Here is a 19473-nt window from a genome sequence, read left to right on the forward strand (position 1 = left end):
CCGGACTTCCAGGATCGAGTCCCGCATCGGGCTCTCAGCTCCTTGGGGAGTCTGCTTCTCCCTCTGACCTTCTCCTCTCTCATGCTCTCTCTCACTCATTCTCCCTCAAATAAATAAATAAAATCTTTAAAAAAAAAAACCTGAAAAAGATCAAAGTAATGTATAAGTAACTTAACTGCATGCCAGCAGAAAGAAAGAAAGAAAGAAAGAAAGAAAAGAACAGAACCCATCATTCTTTAAAGGAATATAACAAAATCTAACACACTGTCACATTAAATTAACAAGGTGCAAGACCCCATCAAAAATTACTAGACATATAAAGAAGCATGAAAATTTGATCTATAACCAGAAGAAAACTCAGTCAGTAGAAAAAGACTCAGATATGACAGAAACAAGTAGTAGCAGACAAATACATTAAGTAGCTATCATTGGCTGCTTCTGTTTAATATTTAGGAAGTAAATCTTAAATAAGTAATACCGCTCTAGATAGAAGAGATTTCCCATACACTTGCAAGTTTTCTTCATGCGCCTCTTGTGCTCACAAGAAAGAGCAGAGTCAGAGCAGGACACTAGAAATGGGCTACTGTGGCAGCTTAGGCATGACAGAGGTGCTTGGCAAAAAAGACACAATGCCCCACCTACATCCCCTAAACCCTTATCTTCTATTATTAAGCAAAAGCCTTAAGCCCTTGGGGGGATACCAGAAAATCCTCTCATTCAGAGGGCACTGGCAAAGATCCACTGCTTCTGGGGAAAAACTAAAATGAAAAACCCTCTACTCCTTACTCCTGGTGAGAGGTAGGAAACCATCTTAGACCCAAGTTCCTATACTGATACTAAGTAGAGCTCTGCTACAGCTAGAGAAGGGACAAGAAACTCTTCCAAGACTAACCACAGATACAAGGCAGAGTTTAGCTATGATAAGGAAGAAGGGCAGAAAAACTAAAAACTAAAACTAAAAACTAAAAAAGTCTCACTCCCAAGATACAGTAGACCCTGTCTGAGACGGAAGTTGGACCAGATAACGCAGAACTCCCACTATAAATCTAGCCTAAATAAAAAGCATGAGCAGTTTGCCAGAGGGGGATAGGCAAAGGTAGAGAGAACTTGTCTGTGGTATAGGCAATGCAGGGGAAGCTAAAAGTTGAGAGGGCGGGGAGAGCTGAACACAGAAAAACAGAGCCTCTGACCACAGCCCCTACTCAAGTACAAAGCAGCCTATATTATTAGAGAGATTTGAAGCCTATGGAACAATAAAGGTACCAAAAGCCAAAATAACACCCAAACTGAGCCTGACTGACTCAATCCCCTGATGAAGACATTTGCTCATTTTCAGGTTCAAATATTATTTACGTCAGTCTCTACATTTTCTACACATGATACTTGGTACTCAATCATGTATTACAGGACAAAAAAGTAAGAAAGAAAAAACACTTATGGCAAGAGAAAGGCAATCTCAGAGATAGCTAAATGTCAAAACTATCAGGCACCTTAAATAACTATGATTCATACATTAAAAGATGTCATGGAAAAGGCAGACAACATGTGTAAATAGATGGAGAATTTCGGGGGAAATGATAGAAATAAAAACATGGTATCAGAGAAGAAGAATTTCTCTGACAATCAACAGTGGGCTGGACACAGCTGAGGAAATAATCAGTGAACTTGAAAACAGGGTAACAAAAACAATCTAAAGCAAAAAAAGGGAAAAAAAGGAAGGAAGAAAGAGAAAGAAAACAATAGAACATCCAAAAGCTGTAGGACAGTATCAAACAGTCTAGCATACATGTAACTGATCTCAGAAGGACAAGAGAAAAAGAACACAGCTAAATAAATATTTAATGACATACTGGCTGACAATTTTTGAAAAATAATAAGATATCAAACCACAAATCTATAAAATTTAGAAAACCCAATCAGGATAAATACCAAGAAAGACTTAACTTTGAAGCTAAAAAACTCTGATGGTAACTTTAAGGGGTTAAAACATTACATAGAGAAGAACAAAAGCTGAAATAATCAGGCCTCTCACTTGTCATCAGACACTATGCAGGCCAGTATACAGGAGTCACATTTTTAAGATTTTTTTTTTTAAATTTATTTGACAGATCACAAGGAGGCAGAGAGGGAGGCAGAGGGATGGGGGGAAGCAGGGTCCCTGCTGAGCAGAGAGCCCAATGTGGGGCTCAATCCTAAAATCCCAGGATCATGATCCGAGCCGAAGGCAGAGGCTTTAACCTGCTGAGCCACTCAGTTGCCCCAGGGGTCACATTTTTAAAGTACTAAAAGAAAAAAACCCATCAACTCAGAATCTTACACCAGGTAAAAATATCTTTCAAACATAAAGATGAAATAAAGACTTTTCCAGACCAACAAAAACTAAGAAAATTCATTGCCAGAAGATCTGCACTATAAGAACATTAAAGAAAATTCTTTAGGCAGAAGGAAAAGGATATCAGATGGAAACTGAATTTACACAAAGGAATGAAGGACACCATAAATGGTAAATACGTGATTAAATTATTATAAAAGAGCTCTTTCCTGGGGCGCCTGAGTGCCTCAGTCGTTAAGCGTCTGCCTTCAGCTCAGGTCATGATCCTAGAGTGCTGGGATTGAGCCCCAGGCATGGCGGGGGGGTGGGGGGGGTGGGGGGTGCTGCTCAGCAGGAAGCCTGCTTCTCCCTCCCACTCCCCCAACTTGTGTTTCCTCTCTTGCTGTCTCTCTGTCAAATAAATACACCTTAAAAAAAAAAAAAAAAAAGGGACGCCTGGGTGGCTCAATTGGTTAAGCAGCTGCCTTCCGCTGGCTTGGGTCATGATCCCAGCGTTCTAGGATTGAGTCCCACATCGGGCTCCTTGCTCGGCAGGGAACCTGATTCTCCCTCTGCCTCAGCCTGCCACTCTGTCTGCCTGTGCTAGCTCTCGCTTAGCTCTCTCTCTGACAAATAAATAAATAAACTCTTTAAAAAAAAAAAAAAACCCTTTCCTTATTTTTCATTTCTTGAATTATTTAAAGCAAAGATAACAAAGTAACATGGAATTTATAACACATATAGAAGTAAAATGTATGACAACAACAGCACAAAGGATGACAGAAGGAAATGATATATACTGTTGTAAACGTCTTTTATTATACGAGAAGTAATATTGAATTATTTAAGGTAATACTTATAAAGATATTTATTAAAAACCTGGAACAACACACATACTCAAAACAGTATTATTCACAACAACCAAAAAGTAGAAATAACCCAAATGTCCATCAACTAAAGAAGAGATAAATTAAATGTGGCATATCCAAACAATGGAATGTTACTTGGCCGATACATGCCACAACATGGATAAACCCTGTAGAACACATACGATTTTCATTTATTCGGAAAGTCCAGAATAGGCAAACCTATAGAGACAGAAAGATCTATAGGGAGATGAGAGGTATGGAGGATGCTGCCTTTCTGAGGGGATGAAAATGTTCTAAAACTAACTGTGGTAATGGCTGCACTATTCTGTGAACTAAGAACCACTGAATTATATACACTTAAGGTGTACAAGTGCTGGTATGTAAATCACACCTCAATAAAGTTATTACAAAAACAGAGTTAAAACTATAAAACCTTTACAAGAAAACAAATGATTTGTGTCCTTCGGTTAGGCAACTGTCTTAGAATATGAATTATCCATAAATGAACAAAACAGACAAACTCGACTTCATCAAAATTTAAAACTTCTGTTCTTTGAAAGATACTGTTAAAAATAAAATAAAAAGAATGTCCTTCAACGGATGAATGGATAAAGAAGATGTGGTCCATATATACAATGAAGTATGACTCAGCCAGCAGAAAGGATGAATACCTACCATTTGCATCAACATGGATGGAACTGGAGGGGATTATACTAAGTGAAATAAGTCAAGCAGAGAAAGACAATTATCATATGGTTTCACTCCTATGTGGAACAGAAGGAATAGCACAGAGGACCACAGGGGAAGAGAGGAAAACTGCATGGGAAGAAATCAGAGACGAGACAAACCATGAGAGACTCAGGACTCTGGGAACTTGAGGGTTACAGAAGGGAGAGGGGTTGGGGGGTAGGGTAACCAGGTGATGAGTATTAAGGAGACACATGGGGGTGATGAACACTGGGTGTTATACACAACTAATCAATTGTTGAACACTACATCAAAAACTAATGATGTGGGCACCTGGGTGGCTCAGTGGGTTAAGCCTCTGCCTTCGGCTCAGGTCATGATCTCAGGGTCCTGGGATCGAGGCCCGCATCGGGCTCTCTGCTCAGCGGGGAGCCTGCTTTCTCCTCTCTCTCTCTATGCCTGCCTCTCTGCATACTTGTGATCTCTCTCTCTGTTTCAAATAAATAAATAAAATCTTAAAAAAAAAAAAAAAAAAAAAACTAATGATGTACTATATGCTGGTTAATTGAACATATGACAAAAAAATTTAAAAATAAAAATAAGGGGTGCCTGGGTGGCTTAGTTGGTTAAGTGACTGCTTTCGGCCCAGGTCATGATTCTAAAGTCCCAGGATCAAGCCCGTATAAACCTCCCTGCTCAGCAGGGAGTGTGTTTCTCCCTCTGACCCTACCCCCTCTCATGCTCTCTCTCAAATAAATAAAATCTTTTAAATAGATAAAAATTTTTAAAAAGGCAAGCCACAGCCTGGGAAAAATACTTTACAAAACACCTCTCTGATAAAGGACTCCAAATACATAAAGAGCTCTTAGCAACAAAATAAGATAAAAAACTTAAGTTTTAAAATGGGAGGAGCGCCTGGGTAGCTGAGGTCATGATCTTGGGGTCCTGGGATGGAGCACTGTGATCAGCTCCACGCTCAGCAAGGAGTCCACTTCTCCCTCTTCCTCTACCCTTCCCCCCTCTCGTTCTCTCATGCTCACTCTAATAAATAAAAATTTTTTTTAAAGATGGGGGAAAAAGTTGGAACACTTCAACAATGAAAATGTAAGAATGGCCACTAAGGACATGAAAATAAGCTCTGGGGTGGTTCAGGGGGTTAAGCATCTGCCTTTGGCTCAGGTCATGATCCCGGGGTCCTGAGATCAAGCCCCACACCGGGCTCCCTGATCAGCAGGGGAGTCTGCTTCTCCCTCTCCCTCCCCTCACTCCTGTTCCCTCTCTTGCTCCTCTCAAAAAAATAAATAAAATCTTTGGGGAGAAAAAAAAAAAGGTTAGGGGCACCTGGGTGGCCCAGTCAGTTAAGCTTCTTACTTCTGCTCAGGTCGTGATTATGGGGTCCTGGGATTGAGCCTTGCATGGATCTCCCTGCTCAGTGGGGAGTCTGCTTGTCCTTCTCCCTGTTCTCTCTCTCTTCCCCTCCCCCCAACTTGTGCTCGGTTGCTCTCTCTCCCTCAAATAGATAAATAAAAACTTCAAAGAAAAAAAAAAGGTTAAACTTTCATTTACAATATGACCTTGCAATTCCACTTCTAGCTACTCAAGAGAAATGAAAATATACATCTACATAAAGCCCCATATATTAATGTTATTTCATGGTTTAGTCATAATAGCCCCAAACTGGAAACAACCCAAACAAGCATCAAAAAGCCACTGGATAAACAAATTGTAGTAAATTTATTCAATTAAAAATTAACTGCAATTAAATGGAACAAATTACTGATACATGCAACATGTATCAATCTTTTAAAAAAATGAACAAAATGAACAAAGCCAGATACCAAAAACTAATTATTTTATATATATATTATATTATATATTATATATATTATTATATTATTATATAATATTACATATTATATATATTATATATATATAATACTATTATATGATTCCATTTATTGGACATTGAGAAAAGGCAAAATATACTAACAGGAAGCTGATCAGTGGTCGACAGGGGTGGTGTTATAAGGAGAGGACTGACTGCAAAGGGTCGCCAGGGAACTTTCTGGGGTGGTGTAAATGTTCTGTATCTTGATAGTGATGATGGTGATTGTAAAACTATGTACATTTAGGGGCGCCTGGGTGGCTCAGCGGGTTGAGCCGCTGCCTTCGGCTCGGGTCATGATCTCAGGGTCCTGGGATCTAGCCCCGCATCGGGCTCTCTGCTCAGTGGGGAGCCTGCTTCTTCCTCTCTCTCTGCCTGCCTCTCTGCCTACTTGTGATCTCTCTCTGTCAAATGAATAAATAAAATCTTAAAAAAAAAAAAAAAACTATGTACATTTATCCAAACTCATGAAACTGAACATTTAACCTGGGTGAATGTTAATGTTGGTAAATTATGCTCAATAATATCGATTTTCTTAAAAGGGATAATTAGTAGTTTCATTCCTTTTCTAAAGTCTACAGAGGTTCCAAAGGTCTCAGGTAATTCCCAAAAGGTCTCAACATCGAATCTGCTCTACTTTTAGGAGCTGACCTTGATTTCTACTTTTTACATGCCTTGCAATTCAAAGTATAGCACCTCCAAAACACAAAACTCTAAACTTTGTGAATAAGGCTTGAGAATCCGTAGACCAGGCTGACATAAACTGTGCTGCGCTATATGGATTACCATCACCAGCTAAATTAAAGACGCAGTTGAACATTATTTGATCCTTCTGAACTTTTCTGGCTTCTCTGCTTGCTTTTCTTATCTCTCCACTAAAAAGTATTTACCATAAATGTCCTGTGGCTCATTCCTACACAGGGAATAAATCCCAGTTTCAGAGACTACAACTTTAGTCAGCAGTTCACCTTGAAACACATATGGTCTGTTTGCCAATATCTAACAGAACTCACTGCACTTTCTACAAAGAATAATGAATTTCTCATTATTTCAACACTCCCCAAATAATCAAAGGCAAATAAAGCATACCTCAATCAAGAGAAAAAATAAGTATATTGGGCTACCAGCCCCTATCAGGTTTTGAGGAACAAGCAAGGCACTCAAAAAAGGGGCTGGCACATATCACCCAGAACTCAAGATGGGCTTTCCTGCACATCTACAACAGTAACAGGTTGACAATATATAGAACAGTGCATGAGAACTGTAGTCAGAGTACACTTAGGACCTTGCTTTTTAACCCAAGTTAATCATTCAACCAGTATCACCAAAGAAAACGAAAAAGAACAAAATGTAGAAAGGAGTGCAGGGCATTTGTAGGTTCTGATGTGGACAAATTCTGTATTTCCCAACTGTTTTAGAAAACACCATCTTTTGAAATTAACCTTGCTCTATAGCTCTACAGAGTCAATAGTAAGTGAGAGACTGCTATTAGCAAAGATATATGGCAACCAATAAAAGAACAAACAAGTCAACAAAACCAACTTAAACACGTTTACAAAACACCAGAATACAAACTTAAAACTGTCTGGAAAGAAAGTGGAATTATACTTAAACAGAAATAGAAATCCTCTCCATTACCGTACTTTACTCACTGCAAAAATCATAATCAGCATCTTTTATTTATGTATGAACCCATCTTGCTGGTAGACAAACTGATCAAAGTTGTGGTGATTACTTCTAATGCTCTAATATATATCATAAATGACAAGATCGAGGGGAAACAAAAGCTAAATGTTTTGAGGATTGAGTTGAGCTGACACTCACCACAAACTTCTCACCATTCTGCTCCACATGTTTGTATGTGGGGACCGATATGGGTACTGCTTGCTTTTCTGTGTAATCATAAAATGATTGTCCCAACGAGTCGTCACTGGGATCTAGGTTATCTGCCTCATGTGGAGGTACAGATAACACTGTCAAGATCAATTCCTTCTCGCCTGCTCGGATCAGGTCCACCACCTGCTTGTGTGTCGCCCCCTCAACATTCACGCCGTTCCTAAGGGGAAAAAGGGAAAAAGAAATCCCATAAACCAGAAGGGTCCAAACATCTTGTATCTCCACCCTCCTGCCCCCACTGTCATGCAGTCTGAACCATAAAATCAAGATTAATTTGGTTCTAGAAAAGCTGTTATTATTTTTATAGATCATAACATGAAAAAGTATTTGTGAACTTATGGCAGGGAGAAAAAATGGAAACAGGTGAGAGGGCCTGCCCTTCCTCTATGCTAGAATCCCACACAGAGCTTCAGGAAAAGCACACGGTGAAACTGCAGAGGAAACAAAGCTTTCAAAGCTAATTTCCTCATCCTAACCAAGCATGTATACAGTACATTCAAAACGCCTTTTTTCCCCCCCAAAACGCCTTTTAATAATACTGCCATTTGAACTCTACTTAGCTCTTTTTAAACCTCCTAAAATTTCTGTAAGAAGAAATTTTTTTTTACAAAATGCATTCCTTTAGTTTGTAAAGACTCAAAAGTATGACTTAAAATAATTTTTATATTTATATCTGATTCTATCCCGTAACTCCAAATCAGTCAATTTAATTTTCCTTTATACCAAGTTTCATCACCTTGGGAGTTAAGTGGTATATATTTTCATATAAATAATTTCTTTTATCACTTGGTTTTTAAAAAGGCAATTTTGAAATTTCATTATCTGAACCAACTTTTGTCCTCCCAATTACATCAATTATTCGCTCTTAGCATTCTATCTACTCTTCTTTCTGCTCTGTGCTATCTCACTTAAAGCCCTGTGTCGTCAGTTCAAACTAAAAGAACCTACATCTAAAGTTATATAGTAAATCAACCTACTCATTCTCCTCCCTGCTTCACTGGATAAGAAGGCTGCAACTAGGAAAAGTACAAGGTTTGGAAGGACAATAATTTTGTCAAGAAAGATGCTGAGTGTCACAAAACTCACTCAGCAAACTGAACTACCTTTCCACGATGCTGACCCTGCCTGCTGTCTCAGCAAAAACCACAAGGCAGCTAGCTGAGCTGGAGGTTCCCTTCATGGCTATCCCCCAAGAGTTAAGAAACAGACACCTGGCCTTTACTCAGTTTTGTGATAAAAGCTTATCTACTCCCTTTAGAGTTAAGCTCTTTTTCAGTTCCAAACCATTAGGACTTTTCCTTCCTGAAAATGATGCTAAGTTTAGTAACAAGCCTTCCACAAACTTTCCAGTCACTGGAACTGTCTCTGTCAAACTCTGGTATCTGAAACATCCATTTATATAAACAGAACAGGCAGGAGATCACCCTGCTAAACCTCCTTCCTTTGGGGTTTAACAATCTAATCAGTAAATTCAGCACTCTAGACCTTTCACAACCTAAAGTCTAACTTATACACACACAAAAAAATTCAGTAATTTTACAATTGGCTAGCTATAGAAAAAAATAAAAGCACCCCTTCCACTGATGGAAATTTGGGCTTTTAAGATCTGGATCAGGTCAAACTAGTAATCAGAAAAAATGATCAACTCTCATCACATAGCCAGATGGTAAAACAGAGAGAAAATGAGCTTTGAAGCTATGGGTTCAAATTTTTGGCCCTACCTTTAGTGCAGGCACTGGTCTTTACTAAGTCATTTAACCTTTCTTAGCATTGTTTTCTGCATCTGTAAAATGGGGACAATAATAAGCCCCTAAAAGGATTGTTATGAGGATTACTGTAATGAAACATGTAACTCGCTAGGAACACCACCTGAATACTTGCATTAGAATGAAGTATTGTGGGGTGCCTGGGTGGCTCAGTGGGTTAAGCCTCTGCCTTTAGCTCAGGTCATGATCCCAGGGTCCTGGGATCGAGCCCCCGCATCGGGCTCCCTGCTCAGCGGGGAGCCTGCTTCCTCCTCTCTCTCTCTGCCTGCCTCTCTGCCTACTGTGATCTCTCTCTGTCAAATAAATAAATAAAATCTTAAAAAAAAAAAAAAAAAGAATGAAGTATTGTGGGGTGCCTGGGTGGCTCAGTGGATTAAGCCGCTGCCTTTGGCTCAGGTCATGATCTCAGGGTCCTGGGATGGAGCCCTGCATCGGGCTCTCTGCTCAGTGGAGAGCCTGCTTTCCCCTCTCTCTCTGCCTGACTCTCTGCCTACTTGTGATCTCCCTTTCTGTCAAATAAATAAATAAAATCTTAAAAAAAAAAAAAAAAAGAACGAAGTATTGCGTCGCTGTTGAAGAAATGTTGGTTGAAGAAGAAATGGAAACCTAAAGTTGGGAATTGTCAAAGGATTTCATCTAATCTTTAGCCTTATCAGTAGTTGTATGAACATGTTTTGCTGGTAGAAGAAATTGAAAAGAGCAAAAATTTAGAAATCAACATAGAGAACTTCATCTACCCTTAGGAATCTTAGCTTATTCATGAATACCCTTAAAAAAATTTTTTTAACAAAGTAGGGAAAACTCACTTTAGAGACTGAACACCTTGGACACTAAAACAAGATTTTTATGTTAGTATAAGCAATTTTATGAAACACACATTTATGAAAAAAGTTTAACTATACTAAAATCTTATTTTTCAGCTCCCCATTTTTTTCTCCTTTAAGGTATCTTTAATCTGGGGTATTCTGTCAATAGGCTGGGGGTTGGTGAACACCTATATCATTTGTCTGTAAAACTATATTTGTGCATATACGTATTTTTCACCGTGAGTATGGGGTGCACAGCTTCCACTGGCTTTAAAAGTTCTTAACCTTGGGGCGCCTGGGTGGCTCAGTGGGTTAAGCCTCTGCCTTCGGCTCAGGTCATGATCCCAGGGTCCTGGGATCAAGCCCCACATCGGGCTCTCTGCTCTGCAGGGAGCCTGCTTCCTCCTCTCTCTCTCTCTCTGCCTGCCTCTCTGCCTACTTGTGATCTCTGTCTGTCAAATAAATAAATAAATAAATAAATAAAATCTTTAAAAAAAAAAAAAAAGTTCTTAACCTTTAAAAGTTCTTAACCAAAAAGGTAAAGAACTACAGCTTTCAATGCACACTTCCACCATCCATTCAGTTTTCACATTAGAATGCACTGTTCCTGGGTCACTCAAAAAACAAGCCCCAAAAGTCATCTGGGAAACTTCAGGAGGGCTTATTCCAAGAGCCAGGGAGCAAGAAAGCTTGCTTAAGTTTCAATTCTTTATCAGAAAGACCAAGCTTCAAATTGGCTATCATCCCAAAAACTTCTTTTAAAAAATTAAATAAATAAATAAAGACAGGAATGAACTATCACTGTCACATTCTAAACACACTTGCTAATGTTTATTTGGTTCTACTAAAAATGGAATGTTATACATTCCACAATTTAATACAAGGCTGGAAATTCCTTCATTCTTCAGAGAATGAAATGAGGTCAGTAAAAACTGCAGGATGTTTAATTTCAAAAAGGATCCTCCCTCCTCAAGAATTAAGAGGCCTCTGCAATTATAAAAATGTTTATGATACCCTCTTTTCCACAAGAATGCCACCATACCAAGCTCAAAGTGTGGCCCAATTTGGACAATTCTAAAGACATAAATGTAAACTATAAATTCTGCAATAAAGGAAACTTCCAGCAGTTGACTTCTGGTTCAAAGCATGGGTTTTAGAGTCAGAGAGACTTGGGTTTGAGTAACACTTGTGCCATTTAACAGATGAGACACTGCTAAATTATCCAATCTCACTGAACCTCAGTTTCCTAACCCATAAAATGGTGCTAATAATACCTAGCTAACAGAATGAGAACTAAAGTGAGATAAAGCTCTAGAAGACGGTAACTACTCAATAAATGACAGCTATTCATGTGATAGTATTATCAGTTGGGCAAGCAGGTTAGTAGCATTTTGGCCTCCTGATGACACAAATCCTTTCTATCACCAATCTCCCTTGCCTGTCTTCTGTCTTTGTAATAAAATGTAGCTGGAATTCATTTGAAAATAAATGATTGAGCTCTCAACCTATGCTGACCCATCACAAGAAGGGAATCACCTTCATAATATCACTGCATCAGAGAACCACATAGTCCTATACCACAAAAAAACTACTGGCCAATGGTTCCCACTCATCTATGTTCTTCTACAAAGAAAGGGAATAGCTCAACCACACTATCAAAACATTTTCAGCAGGTATGTGAATAAACAAATTCAGCAAAATGTTAATTATAAAATTTAGGTGGTGGGTATGCAGGTATTCAGTGTGCATTTCCTTCAACTTTTCTGTATGCTTGAAATTTTTCATAATAAAGCATAAGGGGAAAAAAGGCTAGTAAAAATCTCCAACAATCCACAAATTTTGTTTCTCTGGATAATCAGATATACCTAAAACGTACTTTGTATTTTCAGCATTATAAAAATATACCTAATAATTTTAATAAAATTCTCATTTTTTACATAAGACCAAAATCTGGCCCTATCAGAGGCCTTTAGCTAGCTAAGGGGAGTGGCTTTATTTATTTACTTTTTAAAAAAGATTTTATTTATTTATTTGACAGAGAGAAAAAGAGTGCACAATAGGCAGAGCAGCAGTCAGAGGGAAAAGGAGAAGCAGTTTTCCCACTGAGCAGGGAGCCCCACGCTAGGCTTGATCCCAGGACTCTAGGATCCTAACCTGAGCTGAAGGCAGATGCTTAACCAACTGAGCCACCCAGGTGCAGGGCTTTAGATAAGATTTCGGTTCAACTAAAGTAAGCCAACAGGGGAAATTATAAAGCTAATATAAACACTCTGAAAAGCAAGGGGGAAAAGCTCTAAATAGTCAGGATTTGTATAGGAAGGTGTACATACTGAAGGAAGCTGTACATACTGAAACTAAATATGGATGGAAATATGACAGAGCCAATCTCTAAATGTACCACAGCGGGGCGCCTGGGTGGCTCAGTGGGTTAAGCCTCTGCCTTCGGCTCAGGTCATGATCTCAGGGTCCTGGAATCGAGCCCCACTTTGGGCTCTCTGCTCAGTGGGGAGCCTGCTTCCCCCTCTCTCTCTGCCTGCCTCTCTGCCTACTTGTGATCTCTCTCTCTGTCAAATAAATTAATTAATTAAAAAATTTAAAAAAAAAATAAATGTACCACAGCAAGGAGCCATTCTGTGTGGTAAACAGAATATTATCTTGACACGACACCCCCCCCCCGCCTGTGACATTCACGAAAAGTAATTAAAGGGCAATTAGTCCCTTGGAGACAGCCTGTAAAAAAAACAGACAATAAATTCCTATAACTGCAAGCAATATGACATAGATTTCAATTATATTGATTAAAACACAATGGCTACATGCCCACAAGAATGGTTAAAATAAAAAAGAGGATAAAACCAACTTTTGCCAAGATATAGAAGAAATGGACTTCTCATACACTACTGATGGGAGCACAAAGCAAAAACAATCTGGCAATTTCTTATAAACAACTGCTGTTGAATGTTCACTGAGGCTTTATTCGTTAACAGTCCAAAGCTAAAAACAGCCCAATATCTATCAAAAGGTAAACAGATTTTTTAAAAAATTGTGGCACACTCATGCAATGGACTCTTAACTGGCAATAAAAAAGACCAAACTACTGATATCCACAACAACATGGATGAATCTCAAAAACACAATGAGAAAAAGAAGTGTAACAGAAAAGGGTCTGTGATTGATTTGATTCCATCTATTTAACTACCAGAATAGGGAAAACTATTCTACAATGGTAGAAATCATTATCAGTGGCTATCTGCGGGGCACAGGTAACTACTGAATGCAAAGGAACACAAGGAAGCTTTCAGAAATGATAGAAGTATTCTGTATCTTGACTGGGGTGGTGGTTAAATGGGTCTATACCTCTGTCAAAACTCAAACTCTGCACTTAAGCTGTGTGCATCTGACCATATATAAACCTCAATAACACTTATTTAAAAATAAAAATTATTGGGGCATCTGACTGACTCAATAGGTGGGGCATGTGACTCGATCTCAGGGTTGTGAGTTCAAACCTCACGTTGGATATAGATACTTAAAAATAAAATCTTTAAAAAATAAAAATAAAAATAAATATTTAAGCAAGTGATTCTTGATCTTGGGATCGTGAGTTCAAGCCCCACTCTGGGTGTAGAGTACTTAAAAAATTAAATCTTAAAAAATAAAAATTAGGAGCACTCGAGTGGCTCAGTCAGTTAAGCGTCTGCCTTCGGCTCAGGTCGTGATCCCAGCAGAGTCCTGGGATGAAGCCCCACATCATGCTCCCTGCTCAGCAGGGACTCTGCTTCTCTCTCTGCCTGCTTCTCCCCATGCTTGTGCTCTCTTACTCTTGTTCATTCTCAAGTAAGTAAGTAAAATCTTTAAAAAAATAAAACTAAATAAAAATTATTATACAATATCCTCATTTATAAATGTGAAATAGGAGTCCATCATCAGAGTGAAACACAATCCTTATTCTACTTTTAGATTACTCTGAATAAAGACACTGAAGTACATCAAGCAAATGGGTCATACAATTCTTTTTCCAGTTGTTTAGTTTTAGGATTTTATTTATTTGAGAGAGAGAGAGAGAGCAAGCATGGGATGGAGCACAGTGGGAGGGAGAGGAAGAGAGCATCTCTAGCTGACTCTCCACTGAAAGCAAGACCAATGCAGAACTCAATCTCACCATCCTGAGATCACAACCTGAGCCAAAACCAAGAGTCAGACGCTTAACTGACTGAGCTACCCAGACACCCTGGACCAATATTTTTAGAAAAATATCTGTAAAGACTACATGCAACATAACATGGAAAAGTTCTTATATTATGTTAAATGCAAAATACCGGGTATTGTGTTTATGAGCGCATAAAATATTTTTGCCCAAGAAAAGGCATAATGTGTAAAATATGAAAATAGTTTTAGAGTGACGAGAACTATGAGTAGTTTTATTAAAATTTTACATACCTATTATTTCTTCAATTACACAAAGCTTTTTAAACCTCCCTACTCTGTCCACAACATATCTTTACAGAAATTGGATGAAGACTCCAAGTTGGAGAAAAACAGACCCTTGACACATCAGAAGAGAGACACTTCTTTTGACTTTTCATTGGTTCATTGCCCAGTTGTGTACTATAAAAACAAGGAACTACTCTACTGAAATGTGAAGATATGTCCTTTCTAATTTGTAGTTAAGGCATGTGACTGGCTTAGATTGGACTCCTTTTCATCTAACTCTGCCTCCTCGGTATCTTACTTAGGCAAACAATCAAGTCAGGGAATATGTTTATTGACTAATTGTCTTAGCAATCAGGCTGTACTTTGCCCTTAAACTCCTGAGATAAGAGATTCAATCACATGTAAGCCGAACAGAGCCAAAAGAAGTGAAGCTTGGATGCATCTACACAAAATTACTATTCTGAACCACTAAATAAAGAAATTTTTTTGTAATTTGTTTCAGAAATAATAACATTTTGCATCTTACATTTTAAAACACCTTACTGACAGGAAAAGAGAAGTATAACTAGAGAATGTAAATGGCCAAAGATTTCTAAAATGTTTGAGCTTTTTCCAATAAATAGCAAAACTTGCCAACAATTTAAAAAGCACAAAATTATTATCTCAATACTTTTTTAAGATTTTATTTATTTATTTGGGAGAGAGAGCACGAAGGCAGGGGACAGGGCAGAGAGAAAGGGAGAAGCAGGCTCCCAGCTGAGCAGGAATCCTGAGATGCAGGCCTCCATCCCAGGACCCTTGAGCCAAAGGGCAGAGGCTTAATGGCCTGAGCGACCCAGGTGCCCCACCTCAAAGCTTTTAATGTTAACTTACAGGGAAAATGAGATGATGACTACGTAAATAGGTAAAATCCTTCTGAAAAGCAATTTTACAGGTAATATTCATCTAAAGTTATTAAAATGTTCCTATCTTTTCAATTAAAATGGCATTACTGAAAAATTTATCCAAAGGAAAACATCAAAATAGGAGCTCCAAGAGAGTAAGAACTTACTAACCTTTGTATGTGGACCACTCTCAAGTATGTTGAAAGAAAAAATGAAATATTCCTAAACAAAGAAAGATTGTTTCCAAATTTCTGTTCTTATTAAAAAAAAATAAATAAATAAAGGGGCACCTGGGTGGCTCAGTGGGTTAAAACCTCTGCCTTCAGCTCAGGTCATGATCCCGGGGTCCTGGGATAGAGCCCCGCATCGGGCTCTCTGCTCGGCAGGGACCCTGCTTCCTCCTCTCTTGCTGCCTGCCTCTCTGCCTACTTGTGATCTCTGTCAGTCAAATAAATAAATAAATAAAAATCTTTAAAAATAAACAAATAATAAAAAAATAAGAGGGATGAATAGTTAAAATTATAGCACAAATTAACTATAAAGCAATCATTTAAAATTACGGAGATGAAGAAAATATTTGAGCCAATATTATGTTAAAAAGTGAATTGTAGGGGTGCCTGGGTGACTCAGACGGTTAAGTGTCTGCCTGAGGCTCAGGTCATGAACCCAGGGTACTTGGATGGAGCCTTGCATCAGGATCCCTGCTCAGCAAGAAGCTTGCTTCTCCCTCTTGCTCTACCGCTCCCCTTGCTTGTGCTCTCTATCAAATAAATAAATAAATAAAATCTTATTTTTAAAAATGTGGATTATAAAATGCAACTTCTAAAAGGTAACATAGGAGACAAGCTAGGGTATGGCAAAGAGATTTTAGGTACAACAACAAAAATATGATCTAAGAAAAAAAACTGCTAGGCTGAACTTTATTAAAAACTTTTGCTCTGTGAAAGATACTGTTAAGAGAATGAAAAACAAGCCACACCCTTGGGGTGAAATATGGAAAATGCATATCTGATAAGGGACTTGTATCCAAAATATAGAAAGAACTCTTAAAACTCAACAATAAAAACACAAACAACCCAATTACAAACTGGACAAAAGATATGACACCTCACCAAAGAAGATTTACAGATGGCAAATAAGAATATGAAAAGTGGGGCACCTGGGTGGCTCAGTGGGTTGAATGTCTGCTTTCAGCTCAGGTCATGATCCCAGGCTCCTTGAATGGGGGTCCTGGGATGGAGCTCCCTTGCTCAGTGGAGAGCCTCCTTTTCCCTCCCCCTCTGCTGTTCCCCCAGCTTGTGCTTTCTCTCTCTCTCTCTCTCTCTCTCTCTAATAAAGAGAAACTTTTTCTAGGGAAAAAGAGAGTATGAAAATTTACTCAATATCATTCATGATTAGAGAACTGCAAGTCAAAACAAGATACCACACACCTACTTGAATAGCTAAAATCCAAAAAAACTAATGACACCAAATGACGATGAGGATGTGGAAGAAGAGCAACTCACGCATTGCTGGTGGGAATGCAAAACAGCATGGCCACTTTGGAATACAGACTGATAGTTCCTTAAAAAGCTAAACATAGTCTCAACCATAAGATCTAGCAATCACACTACTAGGTATTCACTCAATTGACTTGAAAGCTTGTACTTACACAAAAACCCACATATAAGCGTTTTATACAGGCTTTATTCGTAATTGCCAAAACCTGAAAGCAACCAATATATCCTTTTTAAGTGAATGGCTAAACAAAACTGTTTATCCATCCAGTCAATGGAATATATTCAGCTATAAAAAGAAATGAGCTATCAAGTCACAGAAAGACATGGTACGGGGAGAGACCTTAAATGCATATTGCTAAGGGAAAGAAGAGAATATGAAAAAGCTGTATACTGTATGATCCCAATTATACAACATTCTGGAAAACGCAAAGATCAGTGTGTTGCTGGGGTGTGGAGAGAGGGGAAGGATGAATAAGTGAAGCACAGGGGATTTTTAGGGCAATAAAACTATTTTGTATGACACTGTAACAGCACAATCACGACAAAATACATTTGCAAAACTTACGGATATTTAGAACATTGAGTAAACATGAAGGTAAGCAAATTAAAAAAAAAAAAAACCCAGCTAGCAGGTTGGGAGAATCCCAGACTGTGACAAGAGAATCTAATCGTATTTCAAATGTATTTTAAACAACCTCACTGAAGGGGATAGGGGGAAAAGGTACAGACCTAAGTAACTGTAATGAATTCTATAAGATAAAGGCAAAAGGGACTGCACATAAATACTATACTCTAGTCGATAAAATTGCTTCCCAAAGGTACAAGTTAACAACTGCTATAGATGTATACTGGAATTAAACAATTAAGTAAATGAATGATGAACATGGGGAACCAAATTTCACCTTTGAAGTGGAAATGCACAGATCTGCAAGGGAGAGTAACCAAAAAATCATATGGTAATGGAGTAAAGCTACAGTACCAGTAAGGACTCCTGTTTAACTTAATACAGGTAAGGATGGTTACATATAGAAATATTTACAGATATGCATATATACAGGGGCTAATATACACACATATATTCTTTTGTTGTCAACTGAGAGGACCTGAAAGAAGTTATACCCTGGTAGCTACCAGCACATCTAGTGCCCAGATCTTGCTTTCTAATACCATTCCCCACTAAAAGTAACTAGGACACATTGGAGAAATGGCTGATTCTAGGATTGGGCACGAAATACACAACATGAGCCCTGAACCTTTTATAGTGCCAGAAAGTAAAGAAGTGCTCAAAAACAAAACAAAACAAAACAAAACAACCCAAACATTAATTGGGGGGGGGGGGGTTAATGGCAAAAGGCACAGGGGCCAACTGAAAGACCAACCAATGGTCAAAGCTAGAACAACTGGAGCAATAAAATAAAGCAGTATTAGATTATAAAACCCATATTATAAGTATCCATTGAGCCCATAATGACATAAATGACTGAATAAATTTATACATGGGGGAGAAGAGGCATCCTTCTCCTATGCAGAACAATTCTAAATAAATTAAACAGATACTACACTCTAGAGGGGAGAAGTATAACTCCCTACCCCTTAAGTGTAAGCTACGCGGGGTGTGACTCCTATACAAAGGGTACAGTAGGGGAGAGGGGCTGAGCACGACTTCAGCCAGATGATCAACATCACACATACTGTTATTATAACAGTATGTACTACTCCTCACTTGAACTAATGAAAATGGTACTTTACCTCTATAATATTTCTCCCCCCAAAACAAAACCCCAGTCTAATCATGAAAAAAAGAAAAAAAAATCAAACAAATTCCAATAGTCAGGCATCCTATAATATACCTGACCAATACTCAAAACTGTCAAGGTCATCAAAAGGTCATCAAAAACACAGAAAGACTTGAGAAACTGTTACAGCCAAAATGAGCTTAAAAAGACATGACAACTGGGCCACTGGGTGGCTCAGTGGGTTAAAGCCGCTGCCTTCGGCTCAGGTCATGATCCCAGGTCCTGGGTTTGAACCCCACATCGGGCTTTCTGCTCAGCAGGGAGCCTGCTTCCTCCTCTCTCTCTGCCTGCCTCTCTGCCTACTTGTGATTTCTCTCTGTCAAATAAATAAAATCTTAAAAAAAAAAAAAAAAAAAAAAAGACATGACAACTAAATGTACTGTGGTGTCCTGGATGGGATCCTGGAATAGAAAGACATTAGGACTAGACACTAAAGAAATGTGAACAAACTATGGGCTTAAGTTAGTAATAATACATCAATATTGGTTCCTTAATTTAAACAAAAGGACAATCATGTAAGATGTTCAAAAAAGGAAAAATTAGGGGCGCCTGGGTGGCTCAGTGGGTTAAGCCGCTGCCTTCGGCTCAGGTCATGATCCCAGGTCCTGGGTTCGAGCCCCACATCGGGCTTTCTGCTCAG

At 38.6% G+C, this 19473-nt stretch overlaps 1 protein-coding gene across 1 annotated transcript in view; it reads right to left on the reverse strand.

Annotated features, from left to right (window-relative positions):
• Window positions 1-19473, reverse strand: part of SNX27 (sorting nexin 27) — a 65934-nt gene that overhangs the window by 32766 nt on the left and 13695 nt on the right. The window contains 1 exon segment of the mRNA XM_047726460.1: window positions 7577-7808. Within this exon segment, the coding sequence (XP_047582416.1) occupies window positions 7577-7808 (232 nt within the window).

This window comes from Lutra lutra, chromosome 4, assembly GCF_902655055.1.
Source record: "Lutra lutra chromosome 4, mLutLut1.2, whole genome shotgun sequence".
Taxonomy (NCBI): Eukaryota; Metazoa; Chordata; class Mammalia; order Carnivora; family Mustelidae; genus Lutra; species Lutra lutra.